The 25454-nt window shown below is 41.5% G+C and overlaps 1 protein-coding gene across 50 annotated transcripts in view; it reads left to right on the forward strand.

Annotated features, from left to right (window-relative positions):
• The window catches only part of LMO7 (LIM domain 7), a 222374-nt gene that overhangs the window by 151704 nt on the left and 45216 nt on the right, over positions 1 to 25454 (forward strand). For 19 of the 50 annotated variants that reach the window (XR_002336692.1, XM_021065678.1, XM_021065695.1 and 16 more), the window contains 9 exons: positions 3816 to 3846; positions 4629 to 4742; positions 9380 to 9578; positions 12982 to 13234; positions 13636 to 13884; positions 14230 to 14508; positions 14786 to 14989; positions 15859 to 16581; positions 17565 to 17594. Coding sequence is in view for 48 of the 50 variants with exons in the window: in XM_021065678.1 (XP_020921337.1) it covers positions 3816 to 3846; positions 4629 to 4742; positions 9380 to 9578; positions 12982 to 13234; positions 13636 to 13884; positions 14230 to 14508; positions 14786 to 14989; positions 15859 to 16581; positions 17565 to 17594 (2082 nt within the window). In the remaining 2 variants the exon portion in view is untranslated. Of the gene's footprint in view, positions 1 to 3815; positions 3847 to 4628; positions 4743 to 9379; positions 9579 to 12080; positions 12218 to 12981; positions 13235 to 13635; positions 14509 to 14785; positions 14990 to 15858; positions 16582 to 17564; positions 17595 to 25454 lie in introns of those variants that run through there. The other 31 variants (XM_021065713.1, XM_021065696.1, XM_021065715.1 and 28 more) reach the window with 16 other exon arrangements.

The raw sequence follows: 25454 nt of genomic DNA on the forward strand, positions 1-25454 counted from the left end.
AAGTGCAAGTGTGACTATCAATACCTATGATTATAAAGAATCCCCTTTTATTCCAGTTTTAAAGGAAATAAAAAAGAAGTGCAAGTGTGACTATCAATACAATCTGAGTCAAAATTGGGTGTGTTTTAAGTAAGCTAGTGCAATTCACGTTTTCTTTGACATCATATAAATATCCTGTAAATATTTATTAGGAACCTCCTGAGCTTTTATCGTTTCAGGCTTTCTCTTGCTAACTTATATTTCTGTATGCAAAATAGATGTATTCACACCGATATTGGAGAGCATCTGAGTGCCATGCTTAGTTTTAAGCACGTTTAATAAAATATTTTTATGTGCTTACCAGATAGTAGACCCTGTCTTAAGACACTTGGGATATGGCAGTAATCAACGTCACAAAAATTCCTTTTGGATTATCAAGAGATAAATAATAAATGAATGCATGCATTTGATGGTTATAAATACAAAAATAAAGTAGGGATGAGAGATGGGGATTTCGGGCAGGCTGCTTACAGTTTTAAGTACTGGGGTCCAGCATGATTTCAATAGGAAGGCTTTGTGGGTAGCTTGGTAAGTATGATGGGCCCTGCCCTCATCATAGCTTACAGTCTAGTGATAGCTTCTTTTTCTTCTTCTTCTTTTTAATGGCCGCTCTGATGCATATGGAAGTTCTCTGGGCCAGGGATTGAATCTGAGCTGCAGGTGCAACTTCTAATACCACTGCAACAACACTGGATCCTTTAACTCACTGCACTGGGCTGGGGATCAAACCAGTGCCTCTGCAGCCACCTCAGCCACTGCACTCCTATTCTTAATCCACTGCACCACAGCGGGAACTCTGATAACTGCTTCTTGATGGGCACTCACCATGAGACTAAGGACTCGAGGTACCTGTGGACTTTTGTCATGATGTACCCATATAGGGGCCATTATTTCCAATTTCTTCAAAAGGAAATCAAACCTGAAGCTGAGAGTTAAGTAAATTGTTGAGATGAGCAGAGCTTGTGGGACCTACATCTGACCCAAAGACCATGCTGTTGAGCATGGAATTATATACCACGTCAGCTCTTGAAATTTTTGTTAGAAGGGAATTTGCCTATTTGTAGGTAGGACTGTCTCATTTTTGGCTCTGATAGGTTGGGCGGTATCATGGAGTCTGATATTCTGAGCTTTTGCTCCGCCCTCATGCTTGTCTTTGAAGGCCTTGGGGTTGTGCCCTGTGGCCACAGCAGGCAGAAACGTTGCCTGGCGACTGACTTCCATGCATCGGGCTGTGTTTGTTGTGTGTCAGGAGTTGGCCTCTTTTGACTCCGGCAAATCATTGACTACTTGAATTCCTGGCATTGCATTGCTGTGATAGAACAGCAATTTGGCTGGCCTGTGTATCCCTGGGTTCAAGAGCATGTTATAAAGGCTCACACTCAGAAGGGAATGTGAAATGAGGGAAAGGTTAGAGTGCCAAGGTCACCGCTTATTGCGAGTGTTTAATACAGAATAGTCCCTACCTCATTGCAATAAAAAGTAAATGAGTGTGTTGGACTAGAAACCTTTAGAGAAGGCCATGGAAAGGAGGTCAGGGGTTCAAGGGCACTCTGCCCTCAGTGCGCTTATGGGAAAAGTGGGATGCTTTGCATTGCATGTTAATAGTGTGGTGATTTTCACTGAGCCTAGTATATCCTTTGCATTGAGTATTAATGGTTCGTTGTGTCTTGGTTAATATCTGAGGTGTGTATATTGGTCATTAATATAAAAGGAGGCTATGTATTTTATAACTTTTTTTTTTTTTTTTGTCTTTTTGCCATTTCTTGGGCCGCTCCCGCGGCATATGGAGATTCCCAGGCTAGGGGTCTAATTGGAGCCGTAGCCACCGGCCTACACCACAGCCACAGCAACGCAGGATCCGAGCCGCATCTGCAACCTACACCACAGCTCACGGCAACTCCAGATCCTTAACCCACTGAGCAAGGCCAGGGATGGAACCCGAAACCTCATGGTTCCTAGTCGGATTCGTTAACCACTGCGCCACGATGGGAACTCCTATAAATGTTATTTTTATCATCAGTTTCTAGTAATCCTCCCCCTTCTAGAATGTTGATTTTATTTTTTAACATGATGATTTTCTTTTCACTCAAGAAATAAGCTATGCTTTAAGTACTTGGGCTGAGAAATCTATTTACTTTTTCAAAGCATGTGTCTTTTTTATATGTGTGTGTTATAAGTGTATAATTCATAAACTTCAGAGATGGGACACACTTAGGTAGCCAGCTTCCAGATCAAAATATAAGAAATTTTCAGCACCTTAGATGCCCCTCACCCTTTTCTCATCATTTCCATCCTCCCGCCAAAGGGTGAATACTCTCCTGGTTCCTAACATCGTATCTTTGTTATCCCTGTTTTTGTACTTGACCTGAATTTATGATACAGCCTGTGCTCTGTCGGGCTTCTTTTGCTTCCCATTGTTTGTGGGATTGAACATATAGTTGCAAGTTTTTTGTTCTCATTGCTGTGGAATATTTCTTGTGCAGATATTCCATAGTTTATCCATTCTGCTGTTAAAAGACCCAGGTGTATGTAGCTCCAGCTTATTGTGTTATGAATGGTGCCTCTGTAAAGATTCTCATATATGACTTTTGGTGAATGCCTGGAACCATTTCTCTTGGGTATGTATCTACGAGTGGAATTACCAGGTCATAGAATATGCATATACATTCAGCTTGACTAGATGCCACCACATTTATTGTAGTAATTGTACCAATTTACATTTCCACAGTAGTGGGAGAGCTTGTGGGTTTTATTTGTGTTAGGCTGTTTTGGGAGAAGGTGCATGTTGTTCTTCGATTTATTTCAATTCATGTGTGTTTTATGGGAAGAAATGGTCATGGCTGTCTTCATGGATTCTTTGCAAACTAAGTCTCTCTATGCTCATTCTCTCCCCCTTTTGTCTCCCTATGTATATATACATGTGTGTGTTTATATGCCTTACACACGATGTGTGCATATTTGTATATTTTCTTATAAATTTACTGCTCATGACTCTTAGTCTGGAAAGTGACCTTAGAGGTCCTTTAGCCCAGGCTCTTGCATCTCTAAATTAGCACTGATCCTGCTTAAGTCTCTGATGGAAAGCACCAGACGTTTAGGGTGACCCATCCCTTTGTTAATTAACTCATGCCTTCTCATCTTCAACCTTGTGATAATGTCTACCTCTAACTTTTCCCACAAATGTCGTGCCCTTTTACAGATGGAGGTGTGGGGGAGAAGACTCATGATTCTTGAGATAGAGTAAAATCTCTTAAGGCAGAGATTTATGGCTATTTTTTAAGCTGCACTTTCAACATCTACAGGATTTTGGTCTCTGGGGAACTTAAGTGAAGAACTGTTGTGCACAATGGAAAAGAAAACTCAGTGCAAAATTACTTTTCTCTCTTTAAGTTTTTTTTTTTTTCCTTTTCTGTTTCCTGATCTTTTTTTTTCTGCCGTGAGCATGCATTGCTATTTCCCCCCTTTTGACTGAGTCTAAACATTGTTTAACATGAAAATAAAAAGTGCAAAAAACATTTTGAAAATCAATCTGTAATAAAAAAATAATGAAAGAAAGACGGTCTTGCTTTTTATAGAAAACTGACCATTATATTTCATGAACTCAATGAATATGGAGTAGTCTTTATAATGGATAATGTGCCATCTAAGGTTTCTGAACTTCCAGGTGGTATTAATATTCATAGAACTTTAGAGTAAAAATGAGTTTTTTCTCGTTAATAATTAACAATTTAAAGTTCATAATAATGCTTAATAGATATTTTCTTTTTTCTTTACAGGCAAGAAGAGACTGATAGGAGAGCGAAAAATGTAAGATATTTAACGGCTCACTATAAATGGCTTTTTACTTACATTTTCTGTAATAAGGTAGTGGGAACTAACTATCTGATAAATTCTCTGTCCTTTTTCTAATGGAGTTTTTGCCAGAAACAAACTCTAAGTATGTTTAAGTATGGTGAAACATTATATCCTCTGACCTATAAGAAAGGTAGGTTAAACCTAGGGGGTGGGTCTTTACATGTTAGTAATGTGGTGAAGGCAAATGAACATGACATAGGATTTTTAGGAGAGTTAGTCAGAAACCACCAAATCAGACATTAAGGAAAAACACTAAATGTTTAAGAACTCTGGCTACTTGCCCAATATAGACTTACATCTGTAATATTCTGTGTATTAGAAGAGTTTCTAAACATGATGGTTTTATTAAAAAACATGGAGCTCAGTATCTTTATTAAGGAAGATGAGAATAATTGATTTTTAAGTGTCCAGTCTGTAGGTTTGTTGTAAACACATTGCTTTAAACGTTTGTTACATTTTCCTCTGGTCAATTTTTTCCTTCTTCGTGGGTACTGGTATAGTAGAGGGTACAAATACCTGTTGGGGTCTCGGCTTTTGGTCTGAGAATGTGCTCAGAGATAGAAATCTAAGAAGAATAACATTTTTAGTGACCCTTCTTCACACAATTTAAAGGGAAATCTACTTTTCAACCATAGATAGATATCCTATCCTCGATCTAGAGTGCTCACTTGCATTTGAGCTTGCCATTAGTTAATAAATAGACTGATCTTGCTTCATGGAATTTTTTTTTTAAGGTTTTGATAACTTTGTACTGGCTGGGAAGAAAAGCACAAAATAACCCCTACTATAATGGTCCCCATCTTAATTTGAAAGCCTTTGAGAATCTTTTAGGACAAGCTCTGACTAAGGTAAGGAAACTCTTCATCTGCATGAGACGGCCCCTCTACTAATATTTCTTAGCTTCCCCTCTCCCCTTCCCTGTTCTTCTCTCCTTCCCCCGTGTTCTCTGCCTTCTTCTCTCTATACCAAATATCATGGCTCTAATTGTGAAGAACAGAGAGGATTGTTGACTCATTTGCTGGCTTTGTAAGCCACCACCAAGGAGTGAGGGACTCTAATTCTGAGCAGTTGCCAGGATATGGGATAGAGGTATAGGTGTTTATGTCTTAATTTTAGGTAACAACAAAATACTCATTTATTTTCTTTCTCAGGCACTCTATATGATTTGTTTCTGGAGTCATTATGAACTCAACCTGTAGCAGAGAGCTGCTTCAGGGCTATTAAAATGTTTGGAAGTTATTCCATTTTTCTTCCTTCCTTCCTTCCTTCCTTCCTTCCTTCCTTCCTTCCTTCCTTCCTCTTTTTAGGGCTGCAGGTACGGCATATGGAAGTTATTAGGCTGGGGGTCAAATTGGAGCCATAGCTGCTAGCCCACACCACACACAGCCACAGTGGCGCCAGATCCAAGCCACGTCTGTGACCTACACCACTGCTCATGGCAACATCAGATCCTTAACCCACTGAGCGAGGCCAGGGATCGAACCGGCATCCTCATGGATACCAATCAGGTTCGTTACCACTGGGCTACAATGGGAACTCCACTTCATTTCTCTGTCTTAATGTTTTGTCGTGGGTCGTTACATCTAATGCTCGTACTCCAATATCCTCCCAATTCTACTGCACTATTTCTGTTTCCTAAAGAGTAGTAAATGCTGTTATATGGAACATGATAAGATTTTTAAGTTAGAATCCTTTGTGTTACCCACATTTCTAATCCTTCATATCTTGGAATCAGTGTTGAAACTTTTGAGTGCTTAAAGGCTGATGAGAGCTAAGAGCCAGGGCTGACCATAGTTGGCCAAATCTTCATTCATAAATTTCACATGGGAAAATTCACTTCTCCATGGGGGTATTTATGCAGGGGAATTTGTGATGCTCAGAAGAAAATATGTCATCAAGACAATATATCACCATCTCATTAATAGTAGTTGCTTTAGGGGTTTTTGTGATGATTAAATGCTACTGTACCAATCAGGCATTCAGCATTTGTCTTTGCACATTGTAAAAAGATGTGATAAATGTTAGTTATTATGATTGGAAGATAGAACTTTTAGGCCAGGATGAAAATGATCACTTTGTCTTATAACTACCCTACTTTTTAAATAGTTTTGCCTGAGCCCAGCCACATAACATTATGTAGAGAGATGGGACTACAGAGTCTAGAAGGTTATTTTTGAATACCCTTCTAAATTTTTATTTTTGAATTGTCTTCACAATAGTGTCGTAGTCAGATTCCTTAAAACAGTTAATAGTTGAGATAATATCATGCACACGTGTTGTATTAGGTGTTGAGAAAACACTCACTCAAGGCAAAGGACCCATTCTTCTAGAACAATTGTCTGATGGAGATAGATGGACAGGTAGGTCAGTGCAGAGGGCGAGGATGAAAGTGGTGGAGCTTTGAGCAGGTGCAGAGCCTTGCCTTATAGTTATTTCAGCTAAGAAAACATCCAGTTAAAAATAACATGGGACTTTGGCTCCTTCATTGGTGTTCTCTGTACAGCCTCTCGTTCTTTTTATGGCAGACTGACTCAGGTCGAAGAATTCTAGTAGAGTGTCTCTGATGGGAATGCTTTATTGAAAGCTCTTCCCATCACCAGTGTGAAAACCAGAGTAGGCTGAAAAGAATTTCTGACAGGTAAAATGATAGCAGTGGTCCCATTCCGTTATTATGGAGTGTGGAGGGCCATAAGAGGTGTGTGAATGTCTGTTTTACATCTGTTCTGTTAAAATAAAAATCATTGTGCTCATTGAAATTTTCTCCCATAACTGGATAATGCTTAATGGCCAATCCAAAATAGGAATTCAAGAAATACTTGCTGTTAAGCCATTGAACCTGAGTCATCCTGTAAGTCGTAGGTGATTTCATGACAGATAACTTGGCGGAGTAAAGTCCGTGGTGAGGGGAGCGGGGAGGAACCAGGCAACAGGGCCAAGCTCAGTGTCTTTTATAACTGGTGACACATCATCATTAACTTTCACATTTATGAGGTCAGACCTCATCTCCTGTGAGTTGAACTTTAAGGCTTCAACAAATATGTCTAGAGACCTGATCAAGCTAAAGATTTACTTAGAATTTTATTTTTTTAAATTTTTATTTATTTATTTATTTTTGCTTTTTAGGGCCACCCCTGTGGCATGTGAAAGTTCCCAGGCTAGGGGTCCAATCGAAGCTACAGCTGCCAGCCTACACCACAGCCACAGCAACGCGGGATCTGAGCCTCGTCTTCGACCTACACCACAGCTCATGGCAACGCCAGATCCCCTACCCACTGAGTGAAGCCTAGGGTTGAACCTGCAACCTCATGGTTCCTAGTCGAATTCGTTTCCACTGCGCCATGACAGGAACTCCTACTTAGAATTTTAAATCTTCATATTTTTTGAGGAATATTTTGGCAGTACCAGCACTAGGCCCCACTTCTCCATCTGCAAGTGCAAGGTAGACACTTGCATGTTCATGACAGGATGTCAACTCTAATTCTGGAGTGCATGTTACCTCTAAAATAGATGAAATTTCAGATAAATCTACTAGACCTTATTGGCACTTAAATATTTGTTGAACAGGGAGTTCCCATTGTGACACAGCAGATGTGAATCTGACTAGTGTCCATGAGGTTGTGGGTTCGATCCCTGGCTTCATTCAGTGAGTTGGAGATATGGCGTTGCCGTGAGCTGTGGTGTAGGTCGCAGACGTGGCTTGGATCCTGCGTTGCTGTGGCTGTGGTGTAGGCTGGCAGCTGTAGCTCCGATTGGAGTAGCCTGGGAACTTCCACATGCTGTGGGTGCAGCTCTAAAAAGCAAAAAAAAAAAGGGAGAAAAGTACTTGTCAAAAGTATGCCTGAGAAGCTGCAAATTATTCATTGTAAATGTTCTTTCTTCAGCTTTTTCATATGTTGATAATTAAAAGTTGAAAGAATAGTACAATGAATACCCAGCTGTATTCCATTGAATTTAATTATTAAACCTGTCTCATATTGGCTTTATTTATGTGTCCCTCCATCTATGATTTTGCATAATCATTTCAAGGTAAATTGTAGCTAATCCACCCCTAAATACTCAACATACCTTTTTTAACAGTACGAATATTTCTCCATGTAGCTATAAAGTGTACGAAAGACAATTCATGATGGTTCCCCATTATCTAATATCCACTCCATATTCAAAACTTCCCAATTGTCTTTCAACTTTCACAGCTTTTTATCGGAATAATGGTTTAATGGAGGTTCACATGTTACATTTGGTTGTTAAAGAAAACTAGGGGTTCCTACCTCTGTATTAATATCATCACCTGAAAGTAACATTTCTGATTTTTACTCTAGATACAAAATTACTATCATCATATTACAAAAATTGTAAAATTAGCAGCTGTTCATTGATTACCATGTATTAGGATTATGCTAAAGGCTTTATAAATTTTACTTAAATGCTAATTTATTTATTTTTCATTAAAAATTTTTACTGAAGTATAGTTGATTTACAATGTTGTGTTAATTTCTGATGTAGACGAAAGTGATTCATTTATACATGTGCATGTATCTGTTCTTCTTCAGACTGCTCTTCTGCATGGCTTATCGTAGACTGTTAAGCAGCGTTCTCTGCTGTGTATCAGGTCCCCGTGGACCATCAGTTCCATATGCAATCGTGTGCATATGCCAATCCCAAATGAAACACTGATTTTAAAAAGTCCAGTTGTTTTTTTTGCTTTTGATTTTCCTAGAGGTGTGTTAGGTAAAAATACTTTAGTACGTTTTCTATCATTTACAAATTTATGGTTAATAGCATTTCCTATATTTCTATATAACTCTTAGATGAACCAAACAAATATTTTATTTAGACCCAGAGAAAATGTTTTATATATAAACAAAGAAGTCTGCTTTCCTTGGTCCAGATCTAGGTTTCATAATCAGTGAAAATAAATTAATTTGTGAAGTTATACCTGTTATCCTTGCCCCTCTCTGTTTTAAAACTTTTTTGGAGGGGGGAGGTAAAGAACTTTGTTACAGCTTTTTTGTTTGTGTAATAGCGATGACCCCCCCCCCCAACATTTCTTGAAGGTAGTCTGAATATAATCTTATGATCTCCTTTTGGATATCAGAATTAAGGCTGGCTTTTCTCTTTGACTCCTTGCATGTTTATTGCCCGAAAACTGTAAATAGTAATTGCTTTTAGCATTGAAATGTTATTCTAATTATCAGCTTTTCTTTTATTAAAATGTTCCCCCTTATCATTAAATAGACTATATTAATCACATCATATTGAACACCTCCATATTGTCACATAAGTGCCAAGTAGTGGTTGTGGGAAAAGCATTTATGGATTTGTGTTCTGATTTTGATGAGACTTTTTTCTGATGTTTAACAGGGAAATCCCATTGCCTCACCTGTCAAATGTAGTACAACTTGAGCAATGCAAACCAACAAGCAGTAACTGATTACATTTTGGGAAGTCTATGTTAACTTACTATGCTTCAAAATTTTTTCTTTAGGCACTTGAAGAGTCCAGCTGCCTGAAAAGGAGTGGCAGGGACAGTGGTTACAGCGATATCTGGTGTGCTGAGCGAGGAGAATTTCCTGCTCCTCCAGGCAACTATAATAGAGAAGATTCATTTGAAAGCTTGGACTCTTTGGGGTCCAGGTCATTCACAAGCTGCTCCTCTGATATCACATTGAGGGGGGCACGTGAAGGTGAGTTGCATTTTGGATTGTCAGTTTATTTTTATTTCTTTGCACATTGAGAGAAAATTAAGAATGGGAGGGAGAAGAGTTCCCATCATGGCGCAGCGGAAATGAATCCAACTAGGAACCATGAGGTTGCAGGTTTGATCCCTGGCCTTGCTCAGTGGGTTAAGGATCCAGTGTTGCCTTTGAGCTGCGGTGTAGGTCAAAGACATGGCTTGGACCTGGCGTTGCTGTGGCTGGGGCGTAGGCCGGCAGCTGTAGCTCTGATTAGACCCCTAGCCTGGGAACCTCTGTATGCCTCCGGGGCAGCCCTAAAAAGCAAAAAAAAAAAAAAAAAAAATGGGAGGGAGTAGAAAAATGGGATGAAAACTATTGAGGCAAAAATTTCATCAAGAGGTAGATTTTCATAGATACTGGAATATAATCGGGAATGTCTTTTCTTTCTTCCTTTGCTCCTTTCCTACCTCCCTCCCCTTCCCCCTTCCTACTTCCCACCCTCTTTCCCTCCCTCTCCCTCTGTCTCTCTTTCTCTCTTGTTCCTTCCCCTCTGTATTGCCACTAGAGGGGTGATTGTTTCATTTTTTTAATCTTCAATTTTCAGGGAAGTCTGGGGAGGAGACAGTTAAGTATAACCTGTTTTTTGTTTGTTTGTTTGTTTTTTCTTTTTAGGGCTGCACCCGTGGCACACGGAAGTTCCCAGGCTATGGATTGAATTGGACTTGCAGCTGCAGGCCTACACCACAGCCACAGCAATGCCAGATCCAAGCCACATCTGCAACCTATGCCACATCTTGTGGCAATGCCGGATCCTTAACCCACTGAGCGAGGCCAGGGATCAGACTTGCAACCTCATGGTTCCTAGTCAGGTTCCTAATCCACTGGCCACAATGGGAACTCCAACTATGACCTGTTTCATCAGTGATAATCTATCCTAATTCTTTTCTTTCCAGATTCAGGTTTAATAATCTCTGTCTCTGAGGCCTAATAACTGATATATCTAAACATAAGAAAGTAAATAAGATTTGATAAAAGTCTGTTTTAGTTCCTGAATAAGTTTCTTTCTTCCCTTCTTTTTCTTTTCTGCCAAAGAAAGAACACTTCTAAGAAAAAAACAGGAAAAATATTTTTATAATTATCTCTACCCAAGAGAAGAAATGATTGATATCTGTCGTGATAGAATATTATGCTAAACTTTGATTGATTAAGTAACAACATGAGCATTGTGATAGAAAGCATCTTTGCTTCTCTCAGGGTTCAAGTAAATGCAAGACAAGTGTGAAAGAAACACGATAATGAAAGTCATTCTGTTATGAAAAGGATCTTAACAAAATCTCAATATTGTGGTCAAATCCGTTATTTAACTGGAAGTCTTTTTTTCCCATGACTATTGGGTGGTGTCAGCAATTTCTCACTGTCTATCTCTCATAATTCAAATTTGACTAGATTGAAACCACATGTGAAGTGTCATGAACTTATTTCTGTGCTAACACCTTCAACACAAAAAAGTTGTGAGTTTGTGCTGTAGTGTTAGAGATTTTACTTTTTTGTTTCTTTTGATTTTTCATTTTAAATGTTTTTCCTAATGTTTTTGTTATAAAAAATTTCAAACATCAGCAAGGTTGGAAGAATTTTAGGTGAAACCCATGTACCTGCCACGTAGTTCTAGCATTATATTTTATTATCGCTTGCTTTATCACATACCCTATGCATTAATTACCCATCTTATTTTTTGAGGCATTCAGAGTATATTACACTTGTCCTAAATGCTTTGGCATGCAATCATTAGCCAAGATTCAACCTTTATTTGCTGTTTTTTAATGTAAATTTACATGAAAACAAGGAAATTGTAATTCAAAAGTAAAATTAATCAACAAATTATTACAACAAAACTCCAAATTCTTTTACCTTTTCGAGTAGTAGAGGCATTTAAACATCTAAAAGTGAATGACTGGATTCCTGTCATGGCGCAGTGGAAACGAATCTGACTAGGAACCATGAGGTTGCGGGTTTGATCCCTGGCCTCACTCAGTGGGTTAAGGATCCTGCATTTCTGTCGCTGTGGTGTAGGCCAGCAGCTATAGCTCCAATTAGACCCCTAGCCTGGGAACCTCTGTATGCTGTGGGTGCAGCCCTAAAAAGCAAAAAGCAAAAAAAAAAAAAAAAAAAAAATGGGAATGATTAGCCTTGGAACTTCCATATGCTGCAGACACCCTTAAAAAAAAAAAAAAAAAAAAGGAATATCTGTGATACTGTACTAGATGCCAACGTTTTTCTTTAACCTAAAGAAATTCCAAAGTAGGATGATCTTCACATGTACAAAATTTTAGCAAGAATCATTGACATTTCTCTCTTACTTCCAAAAAATGTACTTAAGAGGCAGTAAAACCGAAGCACCAGATTATTGACTCTTAATCCTCTCACTCATAGATGCTTATATGTCCTCCCTTTTTGCCATGACTCTCCTTTCCCTGTTCAGGTGTCAAGGTCTCCTAGCTGTGCTTTCCACTACCTCCTGTAGGCTACTCAGTGTTATTCACTAGATTCTTGCCAGGCGGCAGCGGTGGCAGGAAGGGGACCATACTGCCTTTGACTCAGGTTAGCCCTGCAGGTGTTCTGCTGAGAGCGCACCGCTCGAAGGTACTCAGGTACTGTGCACAGGCAGCCTCTGAGGGCTCTGGTGGCAAGCACGCTGCATTTGCAAACTTTCTTCCCAAATACAAGGTGGGGGTGGTGAGGGCAGAAAAGGGAGACAACTTGGCTTGTGTCTGCAGTAATGTTTTGTGTGTGTCTTCCCCGGTCTTCAAAAGAACAGACTGACTTATGCCCCCTCCGCCCCTCTTTTTTTTTTTTTAAGTTTTGAGAACAGATTAGGGTTTGTAACTCTCTGACCTTGAGGATCACTCAGATGTCTTTGTGAGCTTGTGCTTTTTGCCTCTCCTTCTTTCTTTCCATATCTCTCGCCTCAGAAATTTTAGATGACTTGCATGTTTTTATGTGCAACGACTGAGTTTCCTCAGATTACTTCAATTGCACTGTAGGCATTTTTGCTTTGACTGCTGGATTTCATTCATTTGTCTTCTCTCAACACATTTTGTGAAAGATCGTGAGGGCCAAGAAGATGGGGAAGGAAAGGGGTGCAGCCATACCCTGGACGTTTTCTGCTGAGAAGGTGCACCAGTGAAAGAATGTACTGCCTGAGCCTCCCATAGGCAAAGCCAGTTCCTCCTAATGGATCTTATCACAACTTCATGACAAATTTCTAAAAATATTCCCCGCAGTTTGCAGTCAAGCACTGGGTTTCCAAGGGAAAAACAAAGCAGGCATGCTGTGTGGGTTTCAGTTAGACGAGTGATCGGGAGAGTAAAGCAAATTCTTGTGCCTCTTTTTTTTTTTTTTAATTTTTATATAGGTTGTGAAAGTGACACAGATTCCGAATTTACATTCAAGATGCAGGATCATAATAGAGATGATATGTCCTACCGAAGGATTTCGGCTATTGAACCAAAGTCTGCGTTACCCTTCAATCGCTTTTTACCCAACAAGAGTAGGCAGCCATCCTATGTACCGGCACCCTTGAGGAAGAAAAAGCTGGACAAAAATGAAGATAACAGAAGAAGCTGGGCAAGCCCGGTCTACACGGAAGCAGATGGAACATTTCCAAGGTACTGGGATGTGAGCTGATGATTGAGATTTAAATTCAGTATGCTTTGCGGGTTTACTGGGAGAGTTAAATATGGGAAAAGGAATGGTTCTTCAAATGTATTTTGTAGATAACAGAAAACTTCGTTACTGAAAGGGTTCTTTGTTTTACCTGTGCTTTCGGTATTCCGTATCTCGACGAGATTTCTGCCATTTTAGAATGTCAGCGTATGATTTGCCGGTTCTTTTTTTAGACACATGCTTTTTAGCTCACTGGTTGTCTTTCAGCTTCTGGGATGACTTACATTGTTCGTTGTGAGCTCTGCTGTGTTGCTTTCTTCCCATTTTTTCCCTCCTTCCACCCCCCCCCCGTGTTTATTGAGCTCAGTGGATGCAAAAAGAATTCCTTCCTTTCCCATCAAAGCAGCAGAGCAGAGTGTGATTTTTCGAATCCAGCATCCTATCAGAAGGAGGTGTACAGTTCTGGAAGTGGATCGGACTCGGAGGAGGACCGGAGGTTGCCTGATGTCGTTTTGGATGACTTAGCCAACCGTAGATTCCACAAGAAAAAGAGGCTCGAGGGTGTCATCTCGCAAACCACCTCTCCTAAGTCTGGTTCACGGTTTTTTCCTCCCACTGACCCATTAGCCACTGGGCTGTACAAACTGACGAGGTCAGAAAAGCTTCTCCTGGATCGGAATGTCTGCTGTGCCGTTGATGTTTAACACATAAAGTAACAGCCCCAGATGGTTTGCCATGTGTGTGTCTCTCTCTCTCTTTAACACATTTTGTAGTTGTCTGTGGCCCTTCTGTATCAAGCTCTTCTCTAATTAAAATGAGATGATGTCTTAATGCCCTAACTTTGTCGTAGGACCCGGAATGATGAGAATGATGAGAATGGGGACTAATTGGCTGCGTTCACAGGGGTGTAAACTTTGTGAGACAGAAAGCATGCCTCTTGTGTTCTGTGTCACAAATTGCTCACGCCGTATCTTAACCGGTTGGATGTTTTGCACAGTAACGAGAGGAGAACTTGGGGCACCAATGTGGAGCATTGGCCAAGAGCACAAGAAACCTCAGACTCCTCTTGTTACTTGGAAGAGGAAGAAGAAAAGACAAGCATACCCAACACGGTAAAGGATGATCTTTACGTGCGAAAGCTAAGCCCAATCATGCCAAGCCCAGGGAATGCTTTTGATCAGTTTCTTCCCAAATGCTGGATCCCAGGAGATGTGAACTGGAAACGAATAAAAAGGGAAACTTACAAACCGTGGTATAAAGAATTTCAGGGATTCAGGTTTGTCTTCGTGCATGCTTCTTTTATTCCAGTGTCCATTCAGTGCCCTGGCTGAGTGCACTCTCTTTGTGCTCTTTATGAGAGAGGCTCATTTCCCTCCAACATCTATAGAACCGGTAACTGAAAAAAAAAAAAAGGCTGTTGAAATATAAGCTTTAGGATCTGGATCTTTAAACAGCCTCTTCTCCACAGAGCCACAGCTTGACATTATTTTTAGTGACATTGTTCTCCAATTCTTTGTCTTCTTTCTCTTTCCTTTCTCTGCGTCACTCCACAGTAGAAGGGATTCAGACTCTGACGATGAGGATTCAGGCTTTGACAGAAGCTCTGCCCTTTTTAGTAAAAGACAAAAAGCAGATCATAGGCTAGACAGCAGCCGCCAAAGGCATTCACTCTTGCTGGAACTGGCTACCAAGCGGGCCAGAAACTCCCGGGACACCCATGCAGCCAGGAGAACCAGTGGTGCTTCGGATGAGCCCAGGTGGACCTGTCTGCATGAGCCCGCCTGCTTGGAGTCTGGCCTGTGGCACCCGTGCCCACTTCTGCTGCGACTTTAACCTCCTACCATGATGCGCTGAATCATGAACCCTTATTCTACTTAACGTTTAGTTTTAAGAGCATAACGTGTAACATCATGCTTTCTGTGTAAGCACGTGAGCTTGGAGATCCATATGATGAAGTACGCTTTAGCACAGCCATGTTCAAGAGAGTGCATAGTTCCATGTGGCACAGTCAGTTTTCTTGGAAAACCGTTTTGCAAAGGCTTTTTAGAAAGTTGAGACTAATTCTACTGCTGTGCTATGTGTGGAGTTAGGGGGAAAGGAACTAACTTACAGACAGACTCTGGGACAGGCAGGCCTGGTGGGAAGAAGCAAAGAGACGATTGATCAGAGGTTTTTAGAAAGCGTTGGAGCATTTTATTTAATGTCTGCTGACTACATGTGCCTATTACATCGAGGGCTTAGTACTCGCTCTTGCAACTTGCCACGATCATTGCTGCTTCTCCAGGAGGGGAGTTAGGTCTCTGGGGCCAATGGAATGGGGAAGGGGTGAAAGGGAACTCTCTGTGTGTCAGAGAGGTCTCCTCGCTTCCCTTTCCAGCCCCATCACTTAGCCTCCAGGGTGCCACCTGGTCTGAGCAGTACCCTCTGCTCTTATTTCTTTAAATAGTACCCAGGGAAGTCAGGGGTGATGGCATTAAATGCTAGTCTTTCTTCCCAGCAAGAGTTCCTCCCTTGGCCCCCTAAGAGAATTCACCCACAGTGACCGGCCAGTTAGTCTGCTACCTAACTACCCTTTCTCCCCAAACTTAATAAGACTCTCCCTTCCTTTTTCTTTTCTATGCTTCAGTCAGTTCTTATTACTTCAGGCCCTCCAGACGTATTCTGATGACATCCTGTCCTCTGAAACCAGTATCAAAATTGATCCCACTGCTGGCCCCAGGCTCATAACACGCAGAAAGAAGCTCTCTTCTGCACCAGGGTATAGACCAGAGGACCTTGAGACGGCAGCCCTGGATCCTGACTTAGAGAATGATGACTTCTTTGTCAGAAAGACGGGGGCCTTCCATGCCAATCCGGGGGTCCTCCGGGCTTTCGAGGACCTGAGAAGGCTTGCCGGGCACGAGGATCCCGTGGAGCGCGACATCATTCTGCAGTGTCGGGAAGGTGAACTTGTCCTTCCAGACCTAGAAAAAGATGACATGATCATTCGCCGCATTCCGGCACAGAAGAAAGAGGTGCCTCTCTCGGGAGCCCCAGACAGATACCAGCCAGTCCCTTTCCCAGAACCTTGGACGCTGCCTCCAGAAATTCAAGCAAAATTTCTGTGTGTTCTTGAAAGGACGTGCCCACCCAAAGAACAAAGCAGTAGCTGTAGAGTGCTCGTTCCTTCAAACCGGCAGAAGAAAGACGACATGCTGGCTCGTAAGATCCAGTCTTGGCAGCTGGGGACCCCCGTGCTGCCTCCCCCCAGCTTCACCCCCGGTCCCTGCAGTGAGGCAGACTTACAGAAGTGGGAGGCCATCCGCGAGGCCAGCAGGCTTAGGCACAAGAAGCGGCTGATGGTTGAGAGGTCAGAGTGTGTTTCTGCAAGGATTGTGCTTTGTCCTGGATGGTCTTGTGTGACTTTGCGGGTGTGAGAGCGTTGGCCGTCCAGCTCTGCATGTCGTGAGCCATTTTGAAGCAGCCTGTAAAAACATTTATTTTGCTTTGAGAACCCTTTCGTCATTGTGTGGAAAAAGTGCAATTCCATATTTGCGCGTCTCTAAGTCACCTTTCCGAGAGCTGCTTAAGAAGGTGTTTGCCCAAACTCTCTGCCTTTGTCCTTAAGCAAGACTATGATGACCATTCTGCTGTATGAAGTTTCTTGAAAAGGGTTTCCGATTCTATTTGCAGACTTTTAGTCTCATGTCCAGGCATTTCTAAAACAGTCCGGTTGTACTTTGGTTTTCTGTGTTTCTCATAGTTCGCAGTCTATGATTTTTGTGTAAAAATTTCCCTTAAAATATGGCATTGCAAGATTCACTTAACTTGATTTTGATTTTTGCTTTTGACCCAGGTTTCTTAGACTATTGATGTGTGACTTTTTAAAATTATGGTTTAAATTTCAGCGCAAACCTTATTAAAGTGCATGAATGTCATTTCCTGTCTGCTACCCTTTACATGTATGTATTTCATTTTGACAGCGAATCTGCATTTATGTGTTATGCAGCTTGCCGTTTTGATGAATGTTCAGTTTGTTGAACTTTGGGATGGACAAATAAGAGGTTAAATAAAATTAGTAGATCTAAATCTAACTTACTAGTTCCTGGCAACGGGAAACAAAAAAAAAAAAATGGTTTTGTTGGTTCAAGGGAAATCAGGAAATCCTTTATCTTAATCTGAATTCCTTGAGATATGAGAGCAATGAAAATATGAGACATGATCAAGAATGTGACCGAAGAATCAACCTTTTGAGATTTGTCCATCTCTAGTGAGACTCTTAATGATGCTAAATATTTAGAAATTAACACAACTAGAAAGAATGATTTAATTTTTGGTTTTCTGATTTCTTAGACTCTTTCAAAAGATTTATGGTGAGAACGGGTAAGTTTTGTGGTTCACAGTTAAAAAAAATCTGCATATTGTTTGTCCTTTGTGCAATATGTCACTGCACTTCTGTCTTGGCATGTCACTAAATGGGGGGTGCTCTGTGCTGTGCATGAGACTTTAAAAATGGGAAATTTTTCTTAATTTGCAACCTAATGGTCATATTTCTGTTTGAGTGCTTAGTGCATGAAGTACTATATGATAGCAACAGTTCATTTCATTAGAAGTTGAAAATTCAGGTCCTTTTTTTTTTTTTTTTAAGTTGATTAAAAGCAACAGAATCACTTGCCTGAGATTAGGTATATTTATTTTGGCATCTGATTGCTACATAGACCAAACCTCTCGTTTCTAGATGTTGAAGCCCAAACAACTATGTTTGAGAAGATCTGTGTTTTAGAAGAGTATTAACACTGCATAACTGCAATGCATGCAGTTGGCATTACCTGCAAACTCTTGGCTCAAGGGGAGCTTTGGTAAATGGCATTAATTGTCACTTAGGATTTGGAAACATTTTTAAGACTCATGATTAGGGTTCAGATTTATAACATGGCTATGTTATAAAGCCAAATCAGACTTCCAAAAAAAAAGAAAATATTGATAGTTTGCAAGAGTCCTTCAGGAACTATATTAATGACTAATTCCCAGTTTTTGTCTACAGTTGCTCCTCTGTATCCCAGGATACAGATCTAGGAACCAATCCCCCTTGGATAGGGAGGGGTGATTGTACTGTTGTTTAACTCTAGTTACCTGGTAGACCTAAAATATTATAAAAATAACTTGCTGGAAATATTTTCCATTTCTTAGAATAATAGTTCAGATAAACGCATCTTTAATTTTAGTACACACTGTGTACGCTCATTCATTCTTAGCGCAAAATAATCAGGTGGCTATATCTCAATATTTATATCAAACTTTCTATCACTTTGTCAATCTAACTGCTAATATTTTTTGATCACGAAGAAAATTTAAGTATGTCAAATATTTCAATCTGCCTAAGCTTAGTAGCTAAGCATCTTCCCCTACGGGGATTTAGTTCATCTCTAAGATTCTCTAATTTGATAGCTTTGGATCCTGGTGATAGTGGGGAGATCTTGGAAGTTGCAAAAACTATTTGTTCAACAATATAGCCATTCTAGATGTCAAAGATGTCACTGAGCAACAGGCAACTGATTGCAAATATTTCTCAGCCCCTGATTCTAAAAATCAGGCGCCGCCTCACATACTTTCCTTGTGCCTTGCAAAGGCGCGTTATCTCCTGTGCAGTTCCTTATGTGGGCTTAAAGTGTTTCCATCAGGGAGGGTGAACCAGACAATTTTTAGCATGACGCTGAAGCATCTGCTAATCTCAGTTCATCATGGGAAAGTGGTTTGAACTTGATGAAAAATCTTTGCAGCTTCACACATTTTGAATAATAACTGTCAGAGGAACTTTCATTGGGAAATAAGGTTTCCTAATGTAAGCAGGTTGTTTTTCTTAAGGGGGATACAGATGCTACTGAGTACAGGTACCTGACGGAGAGGTAAGCCTGTACAGCTGTTTCAGTGACTGGACATGTTCCCCCGTAGGGACGTGTTGTATGACTGGGTTAAGAAAAGAAGAGAGAAACCCAAATGCCAAAGCTTGGCGAGCTAAGGATTTTTCTGGGCTAGAGCCAGGAGCAGCAAATGGCTTTTGTAGCCTATTTCAAGATTGCTGCTTGCCCAGTACCCTATTTGTCTTAAAGGCTGTTCCCTATGCAGTTCAAATAAAGCGAGGGTGTCTGTAAATTGAGACTGTAATGCATGACTGGTCAAATAATGAAAAGCAGTACAGGTGTGTCTTCAGGAAACTCAAGTGTGTTTTAGGCCACTCACAATCAAAATCTATTATTTGAGATTAAAAAAAATATTCTGTCAGTTACCAACATTTTTCTGAGATTGATCTGCAATGAAAACAAAAGATAAATTTAAGTTGGATTGAGTAGAGACTTTTAGTCTAGAACTTGTTTCATGTTTATAAACATGTTTTAAAATGATTATAAACATGAAGTGAGTGATATTTCTGGCTGATTTTTTTCTGGACACCATGTATATTGTCAAACTGGGAAATGCTTACCTGGAAAAATGACTATTGCTTAACACCTTGTGACCGAAAAATAGCCATCTATAACGTGAATGCTTTCTTTTTGGTAAGAACCACATGTGCATTACCTTTGGCAGGCTTAGATTGTTAATTTCTGGCTTGCTTTTTATTTGGCATTTAACACATGTCCCTTTATTTTTCGTAAGATGCTTTGTATGTGGCAGTCATTTTCTTACGTGTGCTTTTGTGTTGCATGGTTTGTCTTAATGGTTCCATGACATTTGAAAATTTGGTTATGATGCCTCTTGGCAGAAGCTGTTAGTGACAGAAATTTGTAATGGTATGTAGCTCTGATTTTGTAATATCATTAAGCCATGAGTCTACTGCCAGTATCAACAGGAAATGAACGTTATTCAAGACGAAGTTGTAATCAAAGACAATGGAGACACGTATATTTCACTTGTGGGTTTGGCCCCCTCCCCCAAATTCTGTAGAACTATTAGGACATCTAAGGCAACAAAAGAGAAGGAAAAGCAAAGTTGATCTGAGTTGCTTTTTGAGGAATGTTGTCCCCAGGGGACAGTCAGCAGTGTCTATAGGCCTTTTTGATTGTCACCCTGGGTGGGTTGAGGGGGACGTAGCTACTGCTATTTAGTGATTTCATAGCCAGCGATTGCTAAATGTCCTATAATATGCAAGACTTCCCCCTACAAAAAATACTTTTCTGGCCCCAAAATGACCCTTATTCAGGCTGTATACCTATAAAGGAAAATTCTCTGGTGTTGTATCACCATTATAATTTAAAGTAATCCTAAAGCCTCTTACCTAGGCTTTCGTATTGATTATTCCTCAGAGAATTTCTACAATGCCTAACTGGGAAATATAGGTTGAGGTGCATAAGTAGATACATTCATATCTTTCCTCGAAAGTTGGGGACCCCAAACTTAGTATCAGGGAATTTCTATTTGCCATATAAGGTTATCAGTCATTTTGTATTTAGGACATTTTGCTACCTGTTGGCCCTAACTTAGATATTCCCCTGTAAATTTCCTCAGATGAGTTCTAAAGAAATATTCATCATAATACTAGCTCTAGCCCTGTGGGAAAAGAGAATAAGATTTTTATTGGTTTTGTTTTATAATCCACTCCTTTTTTCTAAACTCCCTCTTCTTTCTCTCTTCACCCTAAATACTATTTTAAAAAAAATTCTAGTCAACTGAAAATGCAACACGATAGACCTGTATCTTTTGGAAAACATCCAAATGCAGTTCTAACTTGGAGCCTTTCCAACTAAGGAAACACAAAGGTAGTGAGTAAATGAATTGTAAGAGAATTGTGATTTGCCAGTAGTTCATTCTACAAAACATACCAGCACCAAGTAATGCTTGATGGTTTTCCCAAGCAGTCTTCCTGGGGTATCTTTGCTGTGTATCTCAGTTCAGTGAGGTAGACAGGTAGGTGTTATGTGCATTTTAGAGACGTGGAAAAAGAGAAAGAGATGCTGCAGCTTTCCCCAGGACCTACAGTCTCTGAGTTGGTAGGACCAGACTAGGGCATCTTCCTGCAAGGAGATAATCCATGCAGACAGCTTGGCAGTGTTGTCGACGCACAGTAAGCCCTCAGAAGTTTTACATTATGCTGTTAACTGTGATAAGGAAGGAAAGAATTCTTCATGATCTGGCTGAGAGACTCCCACACTCAGAAATTTCTGCATTTTATCTGTGTGGCCTGGGGTGACCTCTCTGATTTCAAACTGCTTTGGGAGTTCATTGGCAGGAGATCCCACACGATCCTATTTGCCTTCATAAGGATATTTGGCACCTGGCACCCGATGGCTATTGAAATGCCGTCAACATAACCTGACCCACTTCTTTTTTTTTTTTTTTTTTTTTTTTTTGTCTTTTTACCTTTACGTGAGCCACTCCCGCGGCATATGGAGGTTCCCAGGCTAGGGGTCGAATCGGAGCTGTAGCTGCCAGCCTACGCCAGAGCCACAGCAACTCGGGATCCGAGCCGCGTCTGCAATCTACACCACAGCTCACGGCAACGCTGGATCGTTAACCCACTGAGCAAGGTCAGGGACCGAACCCGCAACCTCATGGTTACTAGTCGGATTCGTTAACCACTGCGCCACAACGGGAACTCCTTTTTTTTTTTTTTTTTGATCTGACCCACTTCTAACAGCCCCTTCCCTTGCTTAGCGGACAAGGAACTGGGGCCGAGAACAGCAAAGTGATGTTCAGTGGGGGTGAAGGTTGGTGCCGCTGCCAGGTCCCACCTCCTGTCTCATGCTGGTGCCTGGCTGAGCCTCTGTGCAATGTGCCAGGTGTTCTGGATGTAACTATAGAGCCCAGGGAGCACAAGGGGCTCATGTTCCTACCTCACACAGGGACTTGACTACTCTGGCCGGTGTTTGGCTTGCGTCATTCCTTTTGGGGGACATCCTGTGTGTCAGGCTCTGTGCTGTGGGTCCCTGGAGGGTGATGCAGCCTCTGCCTGTGATGACCATGTTTTTCTCAAAAGATGTTTCATTGTGCAAGAGGGTGAAGGCTAAAGAGTTCTGGGCTAGTTGAGACTGTCCGGCCTTCTCCTGACCACAAGATTATTTAAAATACTTACATTTCCGGTTTTTGGTTTTTTTGTGTGTGTCTTTTTTCTTTGCCATTTCATGGGCTGCTTCCGGGGCATATGGAGGTTCCCAGGCTAGGGGTCGAATCAGAGCTGTAGCCACCAGCCTACGCCTGAGCCATAGCAACTCGGGATCCGAGCCGCGTCTGCAAACTACACCAGAGCTCACGGCAACTCCAGATCCTCAACCCACTAGGGAAGGCCAGGGATCGAACCCGCAACCTCATGGTTCCTAGTCAGATTCATTAACCACTGAGCCATGACGGGAACTCCAACATTTCCAGTTTTGTCCTGGAATGTATATAACCTCATGTGTTGGGCATCCCGAGTCCCCTCATACTTTGGTCCTGAAAAAAAATGTTCTTTTTAGTGAGTCTGTTATTGTATTAGTTCCTATAGCCTTATTCTTTGCAGTTATGTCTTCAGTGAATTTATATTCCTAATTCAATTTTTTATGTAGTCAGACCTAGATAAGCATCTATGCCATTGACAGCTCAATATATAATTTCATATATATACTCATATGTGTAATTCCTTATTTATTTATTTTTGTCTTTTCTAGGGCCACACCCACAGCCTATGGAGGTTCCCAGGCTAGGGGTCTAATTGGAGCTGTTGCTGCCAGCCTACACCACAGCCACAGCAATGAAGAATCTGAGCCACATCTTCAACCTAAACCACAGGTCACAGCAACGCCGGATCCTTAACCCACTGAGCAAGGCCAGGGATTGAACCCACAACCTCATGGTTCCTAGTCGGATTCGTTAACCACTGAGCTACGACGGGAACTCCTAATATTTTTTTAGTAAAACTGATAAAACTTTCTGTCTAAAACTTTGGGGAGAAGCCACAATTTCTTACAAAATTTGAGCCATTTCATGGCTAGTTTATTTTGCATGAGTAAATGTGATAAAAATATATCTCATTCTGAGAGTTCCTTCACAAATCAGTGAATTAAGGATCCTGCGTTGCAACTGCTGTGGCTCTGGTTACAGCTGTGGCTCAGGTTTGATCCCTGGCCCAGGAACTTGCACATGCTGCAGTGTGCAGCTGAGCACACACATACACACACACACAACACACCTCATTCTTACCACAGATTTAAGTGAGTGTGTCCTGCTTGCCTTGTGCTATGTTAATGTGTTTTCCTCTCTGAGGGAGGGAAGCTGAACGTGTACATGTTACATACGACCTAACGCTGAGTGTTATAACTATGTGAAAGGTAATAGCTAAAGCGTCACTTTTTGGAGGAAGACTTTATCAAAGCAAGAGGATATTATTTAGATCATTAGGACATTTACGAACACCTGCCAGGGACTGGGCACTCTTTTAGGCACAAGTGATGTAGCAGCAAAGGAATCAGATGGAATTCCTGCTTTATAATCTCCCAGGGCAAGGCAGGTGATGTGTAAATAAACATACACTTCAGATGGTGACAAACGACTTGGAGCAAAAGAGGGATGATGTGCGTTGGGGGAGAAGGTCATTAGCTCTTCTTGTAGGGCGGTCAGGGAGGGAAACCCCGAGGTAACATTTAAGCAGCTAATGGGAGGTAAGAGAGAAGCCCTGTGGGTATCTGGGTGATGAGCACTCCAGGCAGATTGCAGAGCAGGGAGAGAAGCAAGAGGCTGGGCCTGAGCAGTTAAAGCAGGTGACTGGAACAGAGTGTGTGAAGGGGAGCTCGGTGGAGGACAAGTGTGGAAATGAGCAAGGCGCCAGGTATTATGGCACCTTGTAGGTCTTGGAAGAACCTGGTTTTTTTTTTTGTCTTTTTGCCATTTCTTGGGCTGCTCCTGCAGCATATGGAGGTTCCCAGGCTAGGGGTCGAATCAGAGCTGTAGCCACCGGCCTAAGGTCAGAGCCACAGCAATGCGGGATCCGAGCTGCGTCTGCAACCTACACCACAGCTCATGGCAACGCTGGATCCTTAACCCATTGAGTGAGGCCAGGGATCAAACCCGCAACCTCATGGTTCCTAGTCGGATTCATTAACCACTGAGCCATGACAGGAACTGGAAGAAGCTGCTTTTAACTCAGGTGAGATGGAAAGAAACTGGTGGGTGCTGAGTGGAGGCAGCCCGAGACCTGAGTGCTATTTCAGAAAGATCCTTCTGGCTGCCGTGCTGAGAACACACTGTTGGGCAGGAAGAGGTGGAAGCCAGGGGACTGATGATTGTCATAATCCAGGCAGGAGGTAGGAGAGGATGGCTTGGATCCAGGTAGAAGTGGTGAGAAGTGGTTGCCACCTGGATGTCTTTAGCAGGTGGAGGAAGAGGATTTCCTGATGGGATCGGTTATGATGTATGAGAGCATGAGGACTCTGGGATGAATCTAAGATTTGGGGCCTATAATTTGGGAGGATAGAGTTGACTTTCACTGAGATGAGGAGGATGGGAGATGAGCAGGTTGTGGGGGTGAACGATCATGTTTTTGGTCTGATAAGTTCAGTGTGACTTGCCCATTAGACTTCCATGGAGAACCTTCTGGGGTCTAGTGGGGTCCCTGAGGAATGAGTGGCATTTAACGAGGCATATATTCTGGTGGAGGGCTCTTAAGTTGGAGAGAAGAGTTCAGGAAAGACTTTCGCTGGACCTAGAGACTGGGTGATAATTTAAGAAGCTTTTTAAAAAGCCTACGTGAGGGTTGACTGAGCCCTGATCTAGGGTGTTGGCAACAGAAATGGAAAGAAAAAGACACTGAATAAGAGGCCTTGGTAACAAATTGAACATAGGGAGAAGGGACAGACAGAGGTGAAAAATGGTTCTTTGGTTTCAAATGTGGATGATGGGAGGGCAGGTCACGTCATTCACGAGAGAAAAAGCGGGTTTGGAGACCAAATTGAGTTTGGCTACATCAACTCACTCAATTAGCGAGTTGCCATTTACAGAATTCTTGCTGGATATGATTTCCATTGATCCTTTTACAACGGAGGTGCCTAGGGGCTCTCCGTGCAGAGATGTTTATTTAACAAGCACATGGAATTGAGTCAGACTGGTCTTAGGCTGTGGATTTGGGTGTCATTTGCATAAAGACTGTAATTGAATTCCTGAGCTAGCCAAAGGCAAGTATGTTATTAAAAAATGTGGTTTTGGCAAAATCTTGGGGAAGGCAAAATTTAGGGGCCCAGGAAGGAGATGTGGAGTTACTGAAATAACTAAAGGGGGCGT

The sequence above is a fragment of the Sus scrofa genome, chromosome 11, assembly GCF_000003025.6.
Source record: "Sus scrofa isolate TJ Tabasco breed Duroc chromosome 11, Sscrofa11.1, whole genome shotgun sequence".
Classification (NCBI taxonomy): Eukaryota; Metazoa; Chordata; class Mammalia; order Artiodactyla; family Suidae; genus Sus; species Sus scrofa.